Source organism: Patella vulgata, chromosome 4, assembly GCF_932274485.2.
Source record: "Patella vulgata chromosome 4, xgPatVulg1.2, whole genome shotgun sequence".
NCBI lineage: Eukaryota > Metazoa > Mollusca > Gastropoda > Patellidae > Patella > Patella vulgata.
Window position 1 is genome coordinate 82,022,152 of NC_065882.2, and position 17,575 is coordinate 82,039,726.

At 35.5% G+C, this 17,575-nt stretch overlaps 2 protein-coding genes across 2 annotated transcripts in view; one reads left to right on the forward strand and one right to left on the reverse strand.

Annotated features, from left to right (window-relative positions):
- Window positions 1-1,658: 1,658 nt before the first annotated feature.
- LOC126817123 (translocon-associated protein subunit beta) lies at window positions 1,659-7,126 on the reverse strand. The gene is made up of 5 exons (XM_050543943.2): window positions 6,936-7,126; window positions 5,918-6,016; window positions 5,084-5,195; window positions 3,478-3,555; window positions 1,659-1,864 (listed from the first exon to the last, which is right to left on the reverse strand). Exons 1-5 carry the CDS (start codon window positions 7,097-7,099, stop codon window positions 1,754-1,756), a joined length of 564 nt encoding a protein of 187 aa, XP_050399900.1. The 5' UTR covers window positions 7,100-7,126; the 3' UTR covers window positions 1,659-1,753.
- Window positions 7,127-8,039: 913 nt separating this feature from the next.
- Window positions 8,040-17,575, forward strand: part of LOC126817090 (ubiquitin-like modifier-activating enzyme 6) — a 30,309-nt gene continuing 20,773 nt past the window's right edge. Inside the window, exons 1-12 of the mRNA XM_050543890.1 lie at window positions 8,040-8,071; window positions 9,253-9,346; window positions 9,805-9,899; window positions 10,441-10,469; window positions 10,971-11,065; window positions 11,516-11,627; window positions 11,955-12,035; window positions 12,368-12,490; window positions 13,307-13,430; window positions 14,135-14,244; window positions 15,042-15,104; window positions 16,751-16,827. Of these exons, the coding sequence (XP_050399847.1) occupies window positions 9,312-9,346; window positions 9,805-9,899; window positions 10,441-10,469; window positions 10,971-11,065; window positions 11,516-11,627; window positions 11,955-12,035; window positions 12,368-12,490; window positions 13,307-13,430; window positions 14,135-14,244; window positions 15,042-15,104; window positions 16,751-16,827 (944 nt within the window). The 5' untranslated portion in view covers window positions 8,040-8,071; window positions 9,253-9,311. The remainder of the gene's footprint in view (window positions 8,072-9,252; window positions 9,347-9,804; window positions 9,900-10,440; window positions 10,470-10,970; window positions 11,066-11,515; window positions 11,628-11,954; window positions 12,036-12,367; window positions 12,491-13,306; window positions 13,431-14,134; window positions 14,245-15,041; window positions 15,105-16,750; window positions 16,828-17,575) is intronic.

Genomic DNA, 17,575 nt, shown 5'->3' on the forward strand with positions numbered 1-17,575 from the left:
CGCCAATCCCGCTTTATAAAGTTTAGAATACCACTCAAATGTGGTCGTAATTGTCGTCAACCATAATTCAAATTGATTCTAGACGGCCATGATCAGGAATGGCCATGCCCCGGAGGCACGTGCCAAACACACTGGGTGATTAGAAATGGCGCATTGCATCCCTTATCATAAGTAACCCCAGTTTCATCGTTCCATATAATGTAGCCGATAAATGTGTAAGGTGTATTTAACACAGGCGCCTGATCAAGCGAGCGAGATTATAAAATAAATAGTCGTTCGAAGACGAGTTATTTGCCCTTGAATCGGATTCAGACCAGTTATTTTATAATCGCACTTACTTAGTCACAGCTTAATACACTCTCCACACAAGTCTCGCTATCCAGCATTCGATTGTTTGGACTGCAAGGGAAGACAACTCTGTTTGGGAGATTGAGCTTAATATTGAAACTGATTTTCCCCGTTACAGGTGCTCGTGTTATTTAATTCTTTATTTATGGAAAGGGGTATTCATAACCACTGGGTTTAATTCCTAATTCCGGATATTCATAACCACTGGGTTTAATTCCTAAATAATGTATTCCTAACACCTGCACCCCCACCCCTCCTCCCCTTCAAATACTGTTCTTAGAGAGAGCAAAAACTTGGTCATTTCGACAATAACACATGGTACAATTTTATTTCAATAATTCGCTTGCGCATAGGGGTCTTTGCACTAACCATTTGGCCATCCAACCCTCCTCTGCTGTGTTTAGAGGAATAACCTCTTTCTTTTTCTTTATATAAATGACTATTATTGTGTATATTATAAATATAAATATATATATCTATTCAAGCTTCTATACTAAATGTGATATCTAATCTCAAAATGTTGATTTTATCAAATAAAACCCTTTTAAATCAGTTAAAATTTATTGTTACCCAACAACCAACTACCAGTAATAAAGGAATTTCCAGGCCTTGTATGGTCCATAAGAGAGAGAGAGAAATGGAGATTAACATCCACTCCACATAAACAAGATCATTTTGGGACTGAAATGAAATGAAATGAAATGGGGTTTAACATCCTACTGTTCTGCTCCTATACTGGGCTAATGAAGACGGGCATACGCCATACAGTGTGCTATGAGGGAAATTTTGCCCGGGCAGCGGCACTATCGCCTACTCTTATATCCAATTCCAACTGCCAAGGGATCTTTTAGTGCATGCTAATGGATACATGGGACCTCGGTTTTTCGTCTCATCCGAAGGACTAGACAGCTGTCCTCGTCGGGCCCTCCATTCTGCACCACTGACAAGGGGAAACCACGTCATTTTGGGACTAACATATGATTCAATTTTATTTTAATGTTTCCCCCGAATCAAACATATTCGCCTAGTGTGTCCGCTTCGCCGAAGCATTCGCCCGAATGTATAATTAATTACCCAATCACCACTCATATCGAGAAGTCATGTGATTGTTTTAAGACATGGTTGCCGCCATGTTTAATCATGTGACGTGAAAGGGGATGCAATCATCGGACAAAGCATTTGCCTAGTGTGTCCACCCACTTGACAGAATAAAATTTGGCGCGAATGATTCGGTCGGATAATTGGGCTCGTGTGTCTACCGACTCATTGCGCCACCATGGTTCTCAAGTAGAGTACAAAGAAACAAATCATTATAATTTTATAAAATTTTAATTTATCTTTAAATGATAAAAATTGAGAATAAGAACTAAGAAATGAATGTTTTTTTTGTTTTATATAAAAGATATTAATTTTGTTTTTTAACATGACTTGTGAATCGTCGGCTACTGCTGTACCATAATAAACATGGAATGCCTAGAGATGGGAGAGTCATTACAGCAAACACTAACCAATCCAACTGAAACAAGATGAAAATACATTTAAAAATTCATCAATGAAAATATGTTTAAAAATTCATAAATCACAGGGAGCAACATCTTTAATAGAAGGCTTGATTTCGATTTAACTACGTACATCTTATCAAGGCCTTCACGTGATACCCTGCATATTTCGGCACTGTTCACCCAGCTTGTGAGCCTATCAGATTCCTTGATCATTGCGAATACCAAGTCTTGCGCTTTCCAGTAAAAATGTCTACCCGTGATAATCGATTTGCAAAGTTCATGGTTCGTTCAATGTCATGGTTTCCGTGGAGGTCGCTATGTCACAACCTCTGATTGGACGCTACTGTTCGCATGTCTGCAGATAACATAGCTATAAGTTTGGGAATTATAAAGTATAAAGATGTCAAGGGATCTTTCACGTGCACACCAATGTGTATATGGGAATCCAGTTTTTCTTCCCATTCTAACAACTATAAATTGTCCCTTGCCAGACCCTCTGTTACTGCAGACATCATATACAGGATATTATAAAATCCTGCCTCGTGAACTATCAGGTTTGGTCACTCAGATTAATGCAATAATTAATTTCAAGTTTTACATCAAAGTGAGCTGAGTAAGCCATTCATCATAGTAACCAAACCATCAGAACAAGACATGTGTATAATTTTTGCTGAAATATTATGATGGGCCTCTTTTGAATCCCAGACAACCTACAGTTGATATTTTTATATCTTAATTAAATGTACAATTGAGTATATGACTGGGTTAATGAAGACAGATTTAGTATGGATGAGAGAGACAGAAAAGAGGTTTGAGTCCACTTCACACAAACTAGGTCATTTTGGGACTAACATATGGTTCAAATTTATTAATTCGTTTGCGCTTAGGGATCTTTAGCAGCGGGAGGAAACTGTAGAAAACCAAGAAGGTTGAACAGACGACGCTACTTCTTATAACGAAAAATTATAAGCGACTATAAGAATGGGCAGGCGACCCTACTCCTCGTCACGTACAATCGGAGAATCGAAATTACGTCATTTGACTCAATGACAGATCTTATGATACAACGCACATGTGCTAACGATTCGACCATCCAACCCCGCCATCAGATCAAGATATAATTTTTCGTTGAAATGTTCACAGGGTTCCCGCGGCTTCGTCAAACATTTTTTCAAAGATATTCAAGGATAAATATACATCAAATTCAAGGATTTTCAAGGACATTTTTTAGCCTAAAGTTACACTTTTTCATCTTAAAAATAACCAAAACATTACCAACTATCGTTATAATCACATATTTAAAAGGAATTGAAGACATTTGAAACAAAATTAAGGATCTCAACTGAAATTCAAGGATATTTTTCTATTTCCGCGAAATTCAAGGATATTCAAGACCTTGAAAATGAAATTTTAAATTTAAGGATATTCAAGGATTTTCAAGGACCACGGGAACCCTGTGTACAGTTGATATCTTAAATAAATGTTAAATGATCAATGGAAGTATATTTTAGCCAGGTGTAAAATCTGACAATGTCTGAAAAATGGAAAACTGAAATTGATATGATCCACGACTTTAAGCATTAAATACAACTTTAAAATTATATTATATCAATCAAAAACAACCTACCACATGGGGAGAGAATCTTCTATCAAAATCTTTTTTATTAACAATTCCTCCTTCACCTGGGGCACTGCTGTAACCAAACTGTCAAAAAAACAAATAAAAACGTCAAATGTATGAAATGGAGTTTTATGGCATGTCAGCTTCAACCGGGTTATATTGCAACAAAAATATGGTGTTATTTTAATATCATACCCGCACCTCACCCAGATTGAAACATTTGTAACACTACTCAGAATTCATTGTCAGCTAAAAATATTGTCTGTGATATCACCTAGCCATGGCGGCTAAGTGAGTAAGACACTGGCTTGCTAGCCTGGAAATGGTGGGTTCGACCCTGGTGTAAGCAGAGAAATTTCATCAGGATTTTCCAGCATGGTTTCTCCTTGTCAGTGGTCCTAGACTGAGGGCTAGACAAGGACAGCCGTCTAGTTGTTCAGATGGTGAGAACAACCGAGGTATGTGGCAGTTGGAATTAGAGAGAGGGGGATTATGTCGATTCAACACAAATTAGGTCATTTTGGGAGTAACACATGGTTCAATTTTATTTCAATAATCCGCTTGTGCGTAGGGGTCTTTAGCAGTGGGAGGAAACCGGAGGACCCAGAGAAAACCCATGAGGTTGGACAGGCGACCCTACTCCATGTCACGTACAACCGAGCAATCGAAACCATGCCAGTTGACACAATGACAGACCTATGATACAGCATGCATGTGCTAACCATTTGGCCATCCAACCCCCCAGAATTCAATATAAGAGTAGACCATAGTGCAGCTGCCTGGGCAAAATTTTCCTAATCATTATGAAAACTAACCATTTTTTAATCTCCACAGTAAGCCATTCATCACAGCAACCAAACCAACATGTGTATATTATTTGAGTTATTTTGATTTGCCTCTTTTAATCTGATTTCATCAGATCAGTATATAGGTAGCATTTCATTCTATGTATGTACCTTGGGCGTCATTCACTGGCAAGTTGAGTAAGCATACAGATAAATGCATATACACTGTTCAGTTTTTATGTTTACTGTGATTCGCTAGGTTAAGTGTCCGGAGCAACACCAGGGCTCAACATGTGAAGGGAGGTAATTGGATTTTACCTGTATGCCAGAAAAATGGTTAAATCAGTATTTTAATAATGCTTATTTGTGGTGTGCGAGAGAGAGAAATGTGACCCATCTTGGTTTTCTGACGTTACATTCCTTCATACAGTAACAAAACAGACGACCTGAAGTCTGGTAAGTACAGAGAGAGAGAGAAATGGGGTTTAACATCCACTCAACACAAACTAGGTCATTTCGGGACTAACATATGGTTCAATTTTATTTCAATAATTCGCTTGCACGTAGGGGTCTTTACACTAGGGACCGGGTATCATTCAGATATTATTCTGCTTCCATTTAATAACATTGAAAAAGTTAATTTAGTCTTTGTGTGTATGACAGGTGTGAAACGGAGTAGAACCGCATTACAAACCAGTAAACTAATTTTAGGAAATGGCGACCATTTAGGACAGAGATCCATTCTTGAAGTATGAAGTAGATGGAAATCTGTGTGCAGAATGTTACTTTGATTCATTTATAGCAGTAAAGTAAAATAGTATTTTTACCTTTTGTTCCTTCTTGTCTTCTTTACCATAATACACAACCTCAGCAGACGTGAAATTAAAATAACCGAACTTTGTTGGTCGTAAAATAGCAGCATGTGTCATGTTAGCACCACTGATGAAGATATTAAGGGAAAAAAATATATTTCATGACCCAAACGTAAAAAAAAATGTGTAATACGATTAAAGAGAGAGAGAGAGAGAAATAGATACAAACTAGGTCATTTCTGGACTAACATAAAATTAAATCCTATTTCAATAATTCGCTTATGTGTAGGTGTCTTTAACAGTGGGAGGACCCAGAGAAAACCCAGGAGGTTGGACAGATGACCCTACTCCTTGTCACGTACAACCGGGGAATCGGAACCACACCAGTTGACTCAATGACAGTGCTGATTATACAACAGGCACACGCTAACCATTCCCCCCCACCCCACGCAATTTGATTTAAAAAAACAGTGTAATTATACATGTACCAAAAAATGTCGCTATTCCAAAAATACACTGCTTTTGCTGCATCAATATATTAGACATCAGAACGGCAATATTTTTCTCCTAATACATATGTAATGTCTTCCATGTGAGGTACGGTAATAAATAAAATTGCCCCAGTCATATTTGATGAAAATTCAGTTGTACCGACAGTACCGAATTCGTATCCAGGATTTTGAACTCTTTGTCAGAATAAATAACAGTTACCAAAGGAATTGTGTCTGAAAACCTCCTGATTTTAATGCTCTAATTTTTAAGACTTCTATATATAAGACCCTGAAGAAAGTGAACACGTTAAATCAGGCAAAAATAGACACTTAGCATAGTTTTAAATTTCAAGGATACGGGCTAATTCTTTCCCACATAACTTCTAAATTTCCATGAACAACTTCAAAATCTGCTGTAGGAAAGCTGGAATCTTTAAGATGAACATCTAGAGCAGCTCTGTAATAATAAGGAACATCAGTTAATTAAAGTACTGACCCAAAAACATAAATACAACAGAACAAATAAACTTTACATGCAATATTATTGTTGAATACAGCGTTTGAATATAATTGTAATTTACAAAATGCAATGCACATGAATTCTGACAAACCACACAAAACATATGGATAATACAACTGAAATCAGATAAATGAAGACCGACATACACCCACCATCCATCGTGAAATGAGGGACATTTTGTTCTTTTAGGCGCTTGCCAATGTGTACAAATGAAATGACCTCATTTTGTCGTCCCATCTAACAACAAGACTCAGTTCCTTCCCAGACTCTCTACAGCGGACATCAGTATTTTGTCACATGAACACTTTTCCTTGCCAGGAACTGTGTCCTGCACAACTGACAAAAAGAAACAACATCGAAAGGTCCCGAAAAACTTTCTTGTTCAACACCAGGACTGAATCCGGGATTTCCTGGTTAGTAAGTCAGTGTATTAGTATTACGGACTGTGCTACTGTAGCTCCAAGTAAAAGAAACCTGTAGAGCACTTCAGGACATTACATAAATACATATATATATATATATATATATATATATATATATATATATATATATAGAGAGAGAGAGAGAGAGAGAGAGAGAGAGAGAATTTCGGGACTAACACATGGTTTAATTTTATTTCAATAATTCACTTGCACATAGGGGTCTTTAGCAGTGGGAGGAAACCGGAGGTCCTGGAGAGAAACCAACCCAATTGGACAGGCGACCCATTTCCTTGTTTGTCACGTACAACCAGGGAATCAAAACCACGCGAGATGACTCAATGACAGATCTTATGATACAACGCGCACATGCTAACCATTCGACCATCCAACCCACCACATAAATATAAGTGGAAAAAGTCATATTTATTACTTACCCTCCTCCAACATTAAATATTTTATATTCTACTGTTAAATCTTTTCCTTCTACTAAATAGTTATTGAGTACATTTTTCGATACCAGTAATCTAGCCTCAGGGTCTTCCTGCCCCACGGAGATACTGGCTAGGGTTAATATAACAGCTGCTACTACTAACTTCATCTGAAATACGAAACATGCAACTAAATTTTAAACATACATTTAAAAATAAACTAATATCACAATATGAATGATCAACTGTCAAAACATTAGTAAGAGGAGGAAGTGGGTGTCGGGGGGGGGGGGGGGAAGGGGTAATAATTGGGTCACAGCATTGTTATTCCAATTGATTTGAGGATTGCCAGCTAGTTTTCTAACTAAATAAAATCACACAGCTTCATCTACTAAAATTCAATGACATAAATCTCACAAATTGAGTGGATATTATTGAATTAAAAAAGAACGATAAATTCGATTTACTCCTGAAGACAAAATAAAAGACAGCCACGTCACATGAAATTTAACAAAACAAGCCAAATAAACTACCAAAAAGCCGGTTGGCTTCAGTGCTGTAATTCAATGCAAATACATGCAATCACTAACAACCACTTAGATGAGTACTTAAAAAGTCAATTATTGACGTACTTGAAGGCTTCTTTCTCAATAAATTATGTTTTTAAATACAACTTTGTAGTAAAAATAAATTCCACATCCATGCTTACCGTCTGTAAATTCTAAAAGGAAGTAAATAGGATTGTGGGGTTTTATTGACCTATTTACGTTTCGAGATTATCCAGACGTAACATAATGACTGTGTCTCGCTGTGGAACTTGGACTCAAATATATGACATAGTGAGATCAGGAAATAGGTTCCTTTGTATTTTGAAAGCATTATGATAATATATAAATAAAATTCGATTGATCGAATGACAGTAGCGGGCATATCAAAATCAGATTATTTAATTTTTTTCAAGTGCCCGCTTTCGTAATAGGAGAGCGTCTGGATAACGTATCTATATTTTTGCATCCTTTAATTTAATTGGATGCTAGTATAAAATTAAGCCAATAAGAAAGCTTAGTTTATAATTGCTTTAGTGATTACTTAAAGGGAAGTAACTACGAATGAAAATCCATTGGTGCATGGAAATTCTTATAGTAAGTAGTTAATCCTTCAAATTATTAACAAGGGAGCTATTATATTATAATTAATGAAGGATCATTACACGAGTAGATAATTAAGGCAAAAGACATTCTTGTCAATTTTCTTTGAGTGTCGTATATAAAAACCTGTATCAATTCGTCGATTTATTATTTGTTATAATCGATAAATGCAGACGAGACGAACACGACTGACAGTGACAGTCAATTTTTACTGATTGTTGTGTAATAATTTTATATTATTGTTTGATCTTTTATTATTGTCAAAACACGTTATAGCACAGATATATATATATATATATATATAGGTATTTATTCACTTATTGTACTCCATGCCACAGATGTAGTATGATCGAGAACAATCGTATAATGTGTCATGATCGAAACCAAACAAAAGGCCAATATTTCTACTTCTTCTTCCCATATAGACTCCGGTTCCAAATGGAACGTAGTTGACAGCATTTTGGGACTAACATATTCACTTTTATTTCTAAAATTGAATTGCCCTTAGGGGGGTATATAGCTATAGCAGTGTCACATACAAACAGGAAATTGAAAACACTCAAGTTCACTCAGAGTGAGAGAGTGGTGGGGGTTGGAGGGTAACATCCACGAGACACAAGCTAGGTCATTTTGGGACTAACATATGGTTCAATTTGATTTCAAAAATTCACATGCACATAAGGGTCTTTTGCAGTGGGAGGAAACCGAAGGACCCAGAGATAATCCATGAGGTTGGACAGACGAACCTACTTCTTGTCACATGCAAGCAGCGAATCAAAACCACACCACTTGACTCAATGCCAGACCTTCTGAACCAACGCGCACATGTTTACCATTCGTCACCTCCCCCCCTCCAATGACAGACAGACATAAAGTGCACCCGTTAAACCATTCGGCCTCCTAACCCCCTTGGTTTTGAATGGACATTTTGCTCCATTTTCTATCCATGGTTAGGAGAATAAACCGTCTTCAAAATGGTAAACAAGTTTAAAGTACATGTATAGACCTGGTCCAAAATTAATGCAGATATCAATAAATGTAGTCTTGATGTTGAGGAAATTGATCATTGCATTTAATTTGTATGAATTTTACTTTTCATTTCAGTTCCATCTTCATTAGCCTAGTCAATGCAGAACAGTAGTTAAACCCCAAATATTTCATTTTTTTCTTTTCAGTTGTGTATTCTGTGGAGAATTTTGTTTAACGGTTATCCAAAATCATACTGAGTGTCAAAATGGCATCAGAAGAAATAGACGACACCCTTTACAGGTAAAAAAGACTTTTATGTTATTTCTATATGTTTACATATTATGGTCGGCAGCCACAGTGGCACAGTGGGTCAAGTACTGGCTAACTACAGCTTCAGTCTGACTGTTGACTGGTACTAAGAATTCATCGATAATTTTTTTGACTTTCTTCGCAAAAAGTGATAAATATTATAGAATACATAACAAAGGGCGTAGGCAGTACATGTAATTATCAGTGATTTGAGTCAAAGAATTTTCGTTCCAATAGCGAATTTCATTGACTGCCAAATTTATGGATGCGAGTATCAATATTTGCTCTCAAGCATAAAATCTTACTTTATATGGGCAGTCACTAACAAACGCTGAGATTTTATCAAGAGGTCACTCCTCATTAAGCGGTAAGTCATGAAATTTGCCTTGAGTGGCTACATTATTTATAATTGAGAGGCATTTTCTAAACAATCTTGTTGTTTATTTCAGTCGACAGCGCTATGTTCTAGGAGATAGTGCTATGAAACGGATGGCCCAGTCCTCTGTATTATTACATGGTATGGGAGGACTAGGAGTTGAAATAGGTTTGTATTTTCTTTAATGAGCAATGTTTTTGTTTAAAGATACATTATGGGAGATAAAATAAAGAACTGGCAGTTCTCACTATAATAGTTAAAAACTAGATAATGTAAAGGCAATTTGCTGAAAATTTCAGTCAAATTGATCCACTATAAACCGAGAATTAATCAATTGAAATTTCGGCCTAGCCTCGATCATCATTACTAAAGTCTGTACCATAAATAACATATAGTCTCGATCATCCATTTCATGATTGAATTATGAATGGAAGTCGAGCAGCAAATGGGATCATAATCCAGCAAATATCGCCGACTAGCGATGACATTGAGAGTTGATTTTGGTCTGGATAAGTTAATTAATGTCTAATTCATAATCTAGATTACATTTTAGGCCTAAAGAAAGACCTGCAATTGGCAATATTCTTAATAGTGATTAGGGAACGACTAAACCTCCGTAAAACCCCTTTCTCCCCATTAAAGGTAGTATTACTTCATTAATTGTTTGCAAAACAATATTTTTAAAGATTTTTTTTGTTTACTTTTTCAGCCAAGAATATTGTTCTAGCAGGAATTAAGGTAGGAATTTTCTGACATGGTTATCTCCCTTGTCAGTGGTGCAGGATGGAGGGCCTGACAAGGACAGCTGTCTAGTCAATCGGATAAGACAAAAAACAGAGGCCACGTGTATACTTTGGCGTGCACATAAAAGATCCCTTGACAGTTGGAATTCGTCATAAGGGTAGAGCATAGTGCCCGTCTTCATTAGCCTAGCATAGGGGTGTCGATTAACCTTTGTTCTGGTGGGGATGGGGTCCATTGTGAGACCAACATATATTTATGTTCTTTATAATGGTTACATTATTGTGCATGTACAATGCAGGGAAGTAGAATGTTGTCAGATAGCGGCATTTATTTCTGCTAAAAGATTTAGCTGCTAAGGGATCAGTTTTTATTTTCACAACAGTTTATTTGCTTTCCCCATCTCATATTCTTATGAGGCTTGTATTCCTTCACTCCACCCCCACAACCCCCCCTTCAGGAGTATGAAAATAAAACGTTTGTCTCCTTTTATTTCAGTGTTTAACTATACAGGACAGTTTAACGGCAACTGTTGAAGATCTTGGTACACAATTCTTTATACGGGAAGATGATGTGAAAAATAATAGGAATAGGTAATTAATTATACACGCTATGATAATCATTTAGAATAATATGAATAGGTAATTATAAACACTATCATAACCATAGAATAACAGGAATAGGTAATTATACACGCTATGATAACCATAGAATAATAGGAATAGGTAATTATACACAGCTATGGTAATCAGAAAAAATTGTGTCCTTTTCTCTTTTCTTACTTTACATGTAGCTAAAGTCATGCTTGTTTCAGGTATAAAAAGTAAGGAATTAAAAATTGATAAATTATGTTTGCAAACATTTATTTTTACACTAAGACTTTGAACCTGAATTTTTCAACAGTTTTCTTTGTTCAAATCACAGCATGCATTCCAGGGAATAATATATAGCATAAACGAAATATACAGTATGTATGTCAATGCATATATATTTATGGTTTATGCACAATAGTTTTGTAATTGTTTTTGTTTTGATATTTTTAGAGCAGAAGTTAGTAGTAAATGTTTGATGGAGTTAAATCCTTATGTTAGTGTTAAAACTATAACTGAACCCCTCAATTTACAGACAGACCTATCTTACCTTAATAACTACCAGGTGAGTCATTATATACATTGTTCCAAGTGAGTCATTATATACATTGTACCAGGTAATACATTATATACATTGTACCAGGTGAAACGTTATATACATTGTACCAGGTAATACATTATATACACTGTAATAACTTCATTATTGTTGGGGGTTGGGTTTGTTGAACAGTTTAACGCATGTGCATTAGATCATATGGTCTGTCATGAGTTATTTGTCATGGTTTCAATTCCCCGCTTGTACGTGACATGGAGTGGGTTTCTCTGAGTCCTGCGGTTTGCAGTATGTATTCTTCTATTTTAAATTTTAGTCCAAGGTCAATTTTTATTACAGTGTGTTATCCTGACATCGTGTTCACTTCTGCTTCAACTGAAGGTCAATGACTTTTGTAGAAATCAGACACCACCCATTCAGGTATGTTATCATTAAAATTATTCTCATTAATTAAAGGAGCTCTTTCAGATACTCGGGCCTGCTTTCCCTTCAGGTCTTCTAGACTCTCCACCCTGCACCATTGACAAGGGCAAACCACTTTCTCGGCAAACATAGGAATCAGTGGGCCTGGTTTCCCCTTCCAGGCCCTTCACCCTGTACCACTGACAAGGGGAAACCAAGCTGAAATGTCCTGATGGACTTTATTGGCAAACACCGTAATCAGACCCGGGACCTCCTAGTTAGCAGCCAGCATCTTACTCATGACTAGTAACCAATTTTAATGAAGCAAGATAATATGATTTGTATTTTAGTTTATTATGAGTGATGTATTTGGTGTATTCGGTCAAGTATTTTGTGATTTTGGTGATGAGTTTGAAGTCATGGATACCAACGGTGAAGAACCTAAGGAAGTTTTTATAGCAAAAATATCCAAGGTGAAAATCGTTTTTTTATAAGCCCACATTTTCATGTTGATGTATATTGCCATCGCCCCTGTCCATCTGTCTGCACACAATTTGTTTGTGGACACTCTACAGTCACAATTTTTATTCAATTTTGACGAAAGTTAAAATATAGGTCTATCCAAGGTGAAATGTTTTTGTTTTTTTTTTAAAATGATATAATCGCTAATTTTAGAAAACACTTTATTGGTTTTAAGCATGCATTATGTAAAAGCTAAATCTGCCTATTGCAGATCTTATTTCTGACTTCAAATGTTATATAAATTATTATTAAGACGTTTATTAACATGACAAGACCATAATCAGCTTTCTGGGCCATCGAGTAGCTGCGATTTTACGATGATTAGAATACCAGTGCAGTGATTTAAGAGCTCATAAGGTCCATCATGTTTAGCAATTAGAAAATAAAATATGAACAGGTTTTTATACCATCTTGGGTCTTATATCCCAGCTGTTTACCTGGTGTTGCTCGTTTCGAGTTCTGCAACACTTCTTTATAAAGTTTCATGAAACCAGATGTAGTATAACTACGAAATTAGAAGTAGTAGTGCAATGCCACAGAGCCTTTGTCACTTCCCATCTCAAGCAACATCTTTATGCCAGATTTAAGCCTCGTAGCTGCCCTATGGTAATTGCCATTCTCTACACTCGGACAAAACGACATATATATATGTATATATTTACTGGTCACAATTCTATAAGCAGTAATTGTATTCCATAGAATTGTCACCTGTATATTCCAGTTCAATTACTAAATGCCGTTGAAACAATTTATGTATATATTTCTAGGCATCACCAGGTGTTGTGACATGTTTAGATAATAAAGTTCATGGTTTCGAGACGAACGATGTTGTCACTTTTAAAGAAGTTAAAGGAATGGAATCTCTAAATGGAACACAGCATACAATAAAAGGTAATTATGATGTCACATGTCACTGCCTGTTGCAGGTCTTTTGTTTGACTTCAAATGTTATTTGACATTCAGTACCGGATATATTCAAGGTGGTCAACAAGCCATCATGACTTGATGGTAAAGCGGGCGAACATGCCACTGTCTGGGCAAAATTTCCCTTATAGCACCCTGGCATGATGTATGTCCATCATAATTACACTGCTGATTGGTGCAGAAACAAAGACGCCATTTCATTTATATATATGTACTTTCATATTTTATAATAGATATATTTGTACTTTTATACATAATAGATATATTTGTAGTTTTATATATGATAGATATATATTTGTACTTTTATATATAATTGTTATATTTGTACTTTTATATATAATTGTTATATTTGTACTTTTATATATTATAGATATATTTGTACTTTTATATATAATAGATATATTTGTACTTTTATATATAATAGCTATAATTGTACTTTTATATATATAATCGATATATTTGTACTTTTTTATATATAATAGATATATTTGTACTTATATATATATAATCGTTATATTTGTACTTTTATATATATAATCGTTATATTTGTACTTATATATATATATAATATATATATATTTGTACCTTGATATATAATAGATATATTTGTACTTTTATATATAATAGATATATTTGTACTTTATATATAATAGATATATTTGTAATTTTAGTGTTAACTCCATACACATTCTCTATATGTGATACAAATATTGATGAATATGGTGAATATCAGGGTGGTGGAATAGCTTCACAGATTAAAGTTTCTAAAATAGTCAATTTTGTAAGTTCCATAAACTCACATATTTTATGTATAATTTATGAGTTAACAGCGCAAGACCACATAATATCATTGGCTTGATCTGATTTACTTCCGTTAGTGGAGGACAAACTCTTGACAATTAAATTTCCATTTAATTGAAAGTATATTCCGGACATGTCCTACACTATTTTTCAAACGTCTGAAAACTTTCGACCGGGAATATGCTCCATCGGACATCAAGATATGTTGAATAATATTCAAAATTCCAAAATAGTTAATTGTTTTAGATGATAGCGTGTGCGAGATAATGTCACACGCTTGGTATGGTAGGGCAACAGTTACTGTCCCAAAAATTTTGGGATGTCATTTTTGTTACCTTCCGTATATAAGTCAAAACGGAGTATAAGATGAATGCCAGACTTCTGCTGAAAAATGTATCGACTTATACCCTGAAAAATATGATAATTTTGGACAAATTTGAGACAAAGAGAGAGAGAGAAATGCGTTTAACGTCCACTAGACACAAACTAGGTCATTTCGGGACTAACACATGGTTCAATTTCAATTTCAGGGGTCTTTAGCAGTGGGAGGAAACCGGAGGACCCGGAGAAAACCCATGAATTATTGAAATAAAATTAAACCATATGTTAGTCCCGAAATGACCTAGTTTGTGTCGAGTGGACGTTAAGCTCCATCTCTCTCTCTCTCTCTCTCTCTCTCGCTTTGTATCAAAACTTTGTGTTTGGCCCTTCGCCTAAATAGTTTGCCCACCACTGATATAGATTATGTTTTAATTTATTTTTACCAATTTTCTCCAGGAATGTTTAGAACAACAATTACAAGCACCAAGTCTCCTATTTCCAGATTTTTCAAAATTCCAGGTAATTCTAACTGTTTATTTCATTGAAATGAGAATTTTTTGTTTTTACTGATTGTCTTAAATTCTGTGTCAGTTTTTTAAGAAAAAGAGACAAATGTCTTTGTAAACAAAGATATTAACAAAAGGATTAAAGTAAAAATTTTAAGAAAATCTTTTATTTCTGGTTGTAGAATTCCTGGGAAAGCATGTGTATACTTTTATTCAGGTATATGTAAAATTCATGCACTTCTCAAAAATTGTTACTGGCAAAAACTAGTAGACTTAAATGTTATCTAGATTATTAATTATAGATTAATTAACATAACAAGACACTGATCAACACTGATTTGCCCACCCCTTGCTTTGTATCAAAACTTTGTGTTTGGCCCTTCACCTAAATAGTTTGCCCACCACTGAAAACCCACGAGGTTGGACTGGCGACGCTACTCCTTGTTACGTACAACCGGGGATTCGAAACCACGCCAGTAAGTAAGTAAAGATGGGGTCGAGTGTAAGTCTGTTTAGTAACTGAACTGGAAATATACAGGTCACAGTTGAGTGACAAGTTTGATCCTTATTGTGACGTAAGACAGTGACGAGTGTGAGTCGCAGGACTTGAGTTCCCACCTCTGTTTAGTAATTGAACTGGAAATCTCCAGGTCACAGTTTTATAGAATACAATTACTGTTTACTACTGAGCGACGTTTCGACTAAGGGTTCCCTAGTCATTATCAAGCAATGGTGTTAGTCCCGAAATGACCTAGTTTGTATCGAGTGGATGTTAAAGATACATTCCCGGTACAAACTGGGTGATTTAATGATATATATGGACTAATATATCAAACTAATTAATTTCTCAAATCCTTCTCAAACATTGTAGCAGAACAGTAGGACGTTAAACCCCATTTCATTTTATTTCTCAAACATTGTAATTGCGAAGGAATGCCTTGCTATAAAAATTCGATCAAACCAGGTCATGTTTACTTCACGTGACTTACCTCACTTGGGAGTCAGAGGAGAATTCATTGTATACACAAGACGATGTTGTCTTTAATCGCTTACTATTTATTACAAATATCGAATCCTATTTAAATTCTCGGATTATCCACTACCAGCGTCTTTTTCCGTCATTTTTATCTCAGAAAGTGTTGTATGTCTAACTCTTCATAAAGTTTATCAACTTGTACATCAAGCGCTCAATGTTCGCGTGTGACCTTTGACATTATGCATGCAGAAATTCCTAATTGTCGGGCTGTTGATTAGGGGAACCCTTACATTTTTGTCCTGTATACGCTCCATGAGTGTTTTTCGGGGAATCCAGTATTTTTCTAATAAGATTGGATATCTCTACTTTCCATATATACCAAAATTGCCATACTTTTATTTGAAATAACCACCCGATAAATACTTTCCTGGGAACCCATCTTTAAACCCCATCTCTATCTATCTATCTATAGAATACAGTTACTGTTTGTTGCTGAGCGACGTTTCGACTAGAATTATCTTGTTTTTATCAAGCATTCAAATAATTATAAAAAATGATGGTACATGAATGTTGTGGTCTGAGTCTCTGTACACATCAAATATTTTGATTCAGATCATGGTCGATGACAATAATTCCATGTTGCTTTTTAATATAAATAGGATTTTTTTAAATAATTTTTTCAGGCTCCATCTGTGACCCACCTTGGTTTTCTTACGTTACATTCCTTCATGCAGAAACAAAACAGACTACCTGAAGTCTGGTAAGTACAATAACTTCATTTAAGACTTGGTCCATCATTGAGTTTATTGTTTAAGACAGCATCCACGAGGGAACAATGCAGAAATTGAAAAAAAACAAAAAAAAACGATAACTCTGGTTGTGGCTGTCCCCTAGGCAACAGAAATTAAAAATTTTAAAATGATAATTTTATGTTTCAATTCATTCAAAATCACAACCATCCTATGGTCGAGACACTTGATTATGGGCTTGTCAAACTGGGTGATCTGTTGATACATTTGGACTAAAAACATATTCAAATTAATTAATTTATCATAATTTTGCTTCAAATCCTTCTCAAAATATTGCATTTGCCAAGGAATACCCTTACAATAAAAAAATCGATCAAAAGAGGTCATGTTTGTGTCACGTGACTTACCTCTCTCTGGAGAATTCATTGCATACACAAGACGATGTTGTCTTTAATCGCTGACTATTTTTTACAAATATCGAAGCCTAATTAAATTCTCGGATTATCCACTACCCAAGTTTTTTTCCAGGGTTTTTAACTCAGAAACTGTTTATCAACATGTACATCATAAAGTTTATCAACATGTACATCAAGCGCTCACTCTCCTCGTGCGACCTTCGACGTCACACGTGCAGACACTCCTAATCATTGGGCTGTCGTTTAGGGAAACCCTTACAGTTTTGCCCTTTATGCGCTCCATGAGTGTTTTTTAGGGCCTCCAGTATTTATCTAGTAAGATTGGATATTTCTACTTTCCATA

Coding starts and splice junctions, on each gene's coding strand:
- LOC126817123 (XM_050543943.2), bottom strand. CDS start 7,099: ATGAAGTTAGTAGTAGCAGCTGTTATATTAACCCTAGCCAGTATCTCC. Junction 5,196..5,917: donor ATGTGGGAAAGAATTAGCCC/GTATCCTTGAAA, acceptor TATCTTCATCAG/TGGTGCTAACATGACACATG. Junction 1,865..3,477: donor GAAGATTCTCTCCCCATGTG/GTAGGTTGTTTT, acceptor ATCTTGTTTCAG/TTGGATTGGTTAGTGTTTGC.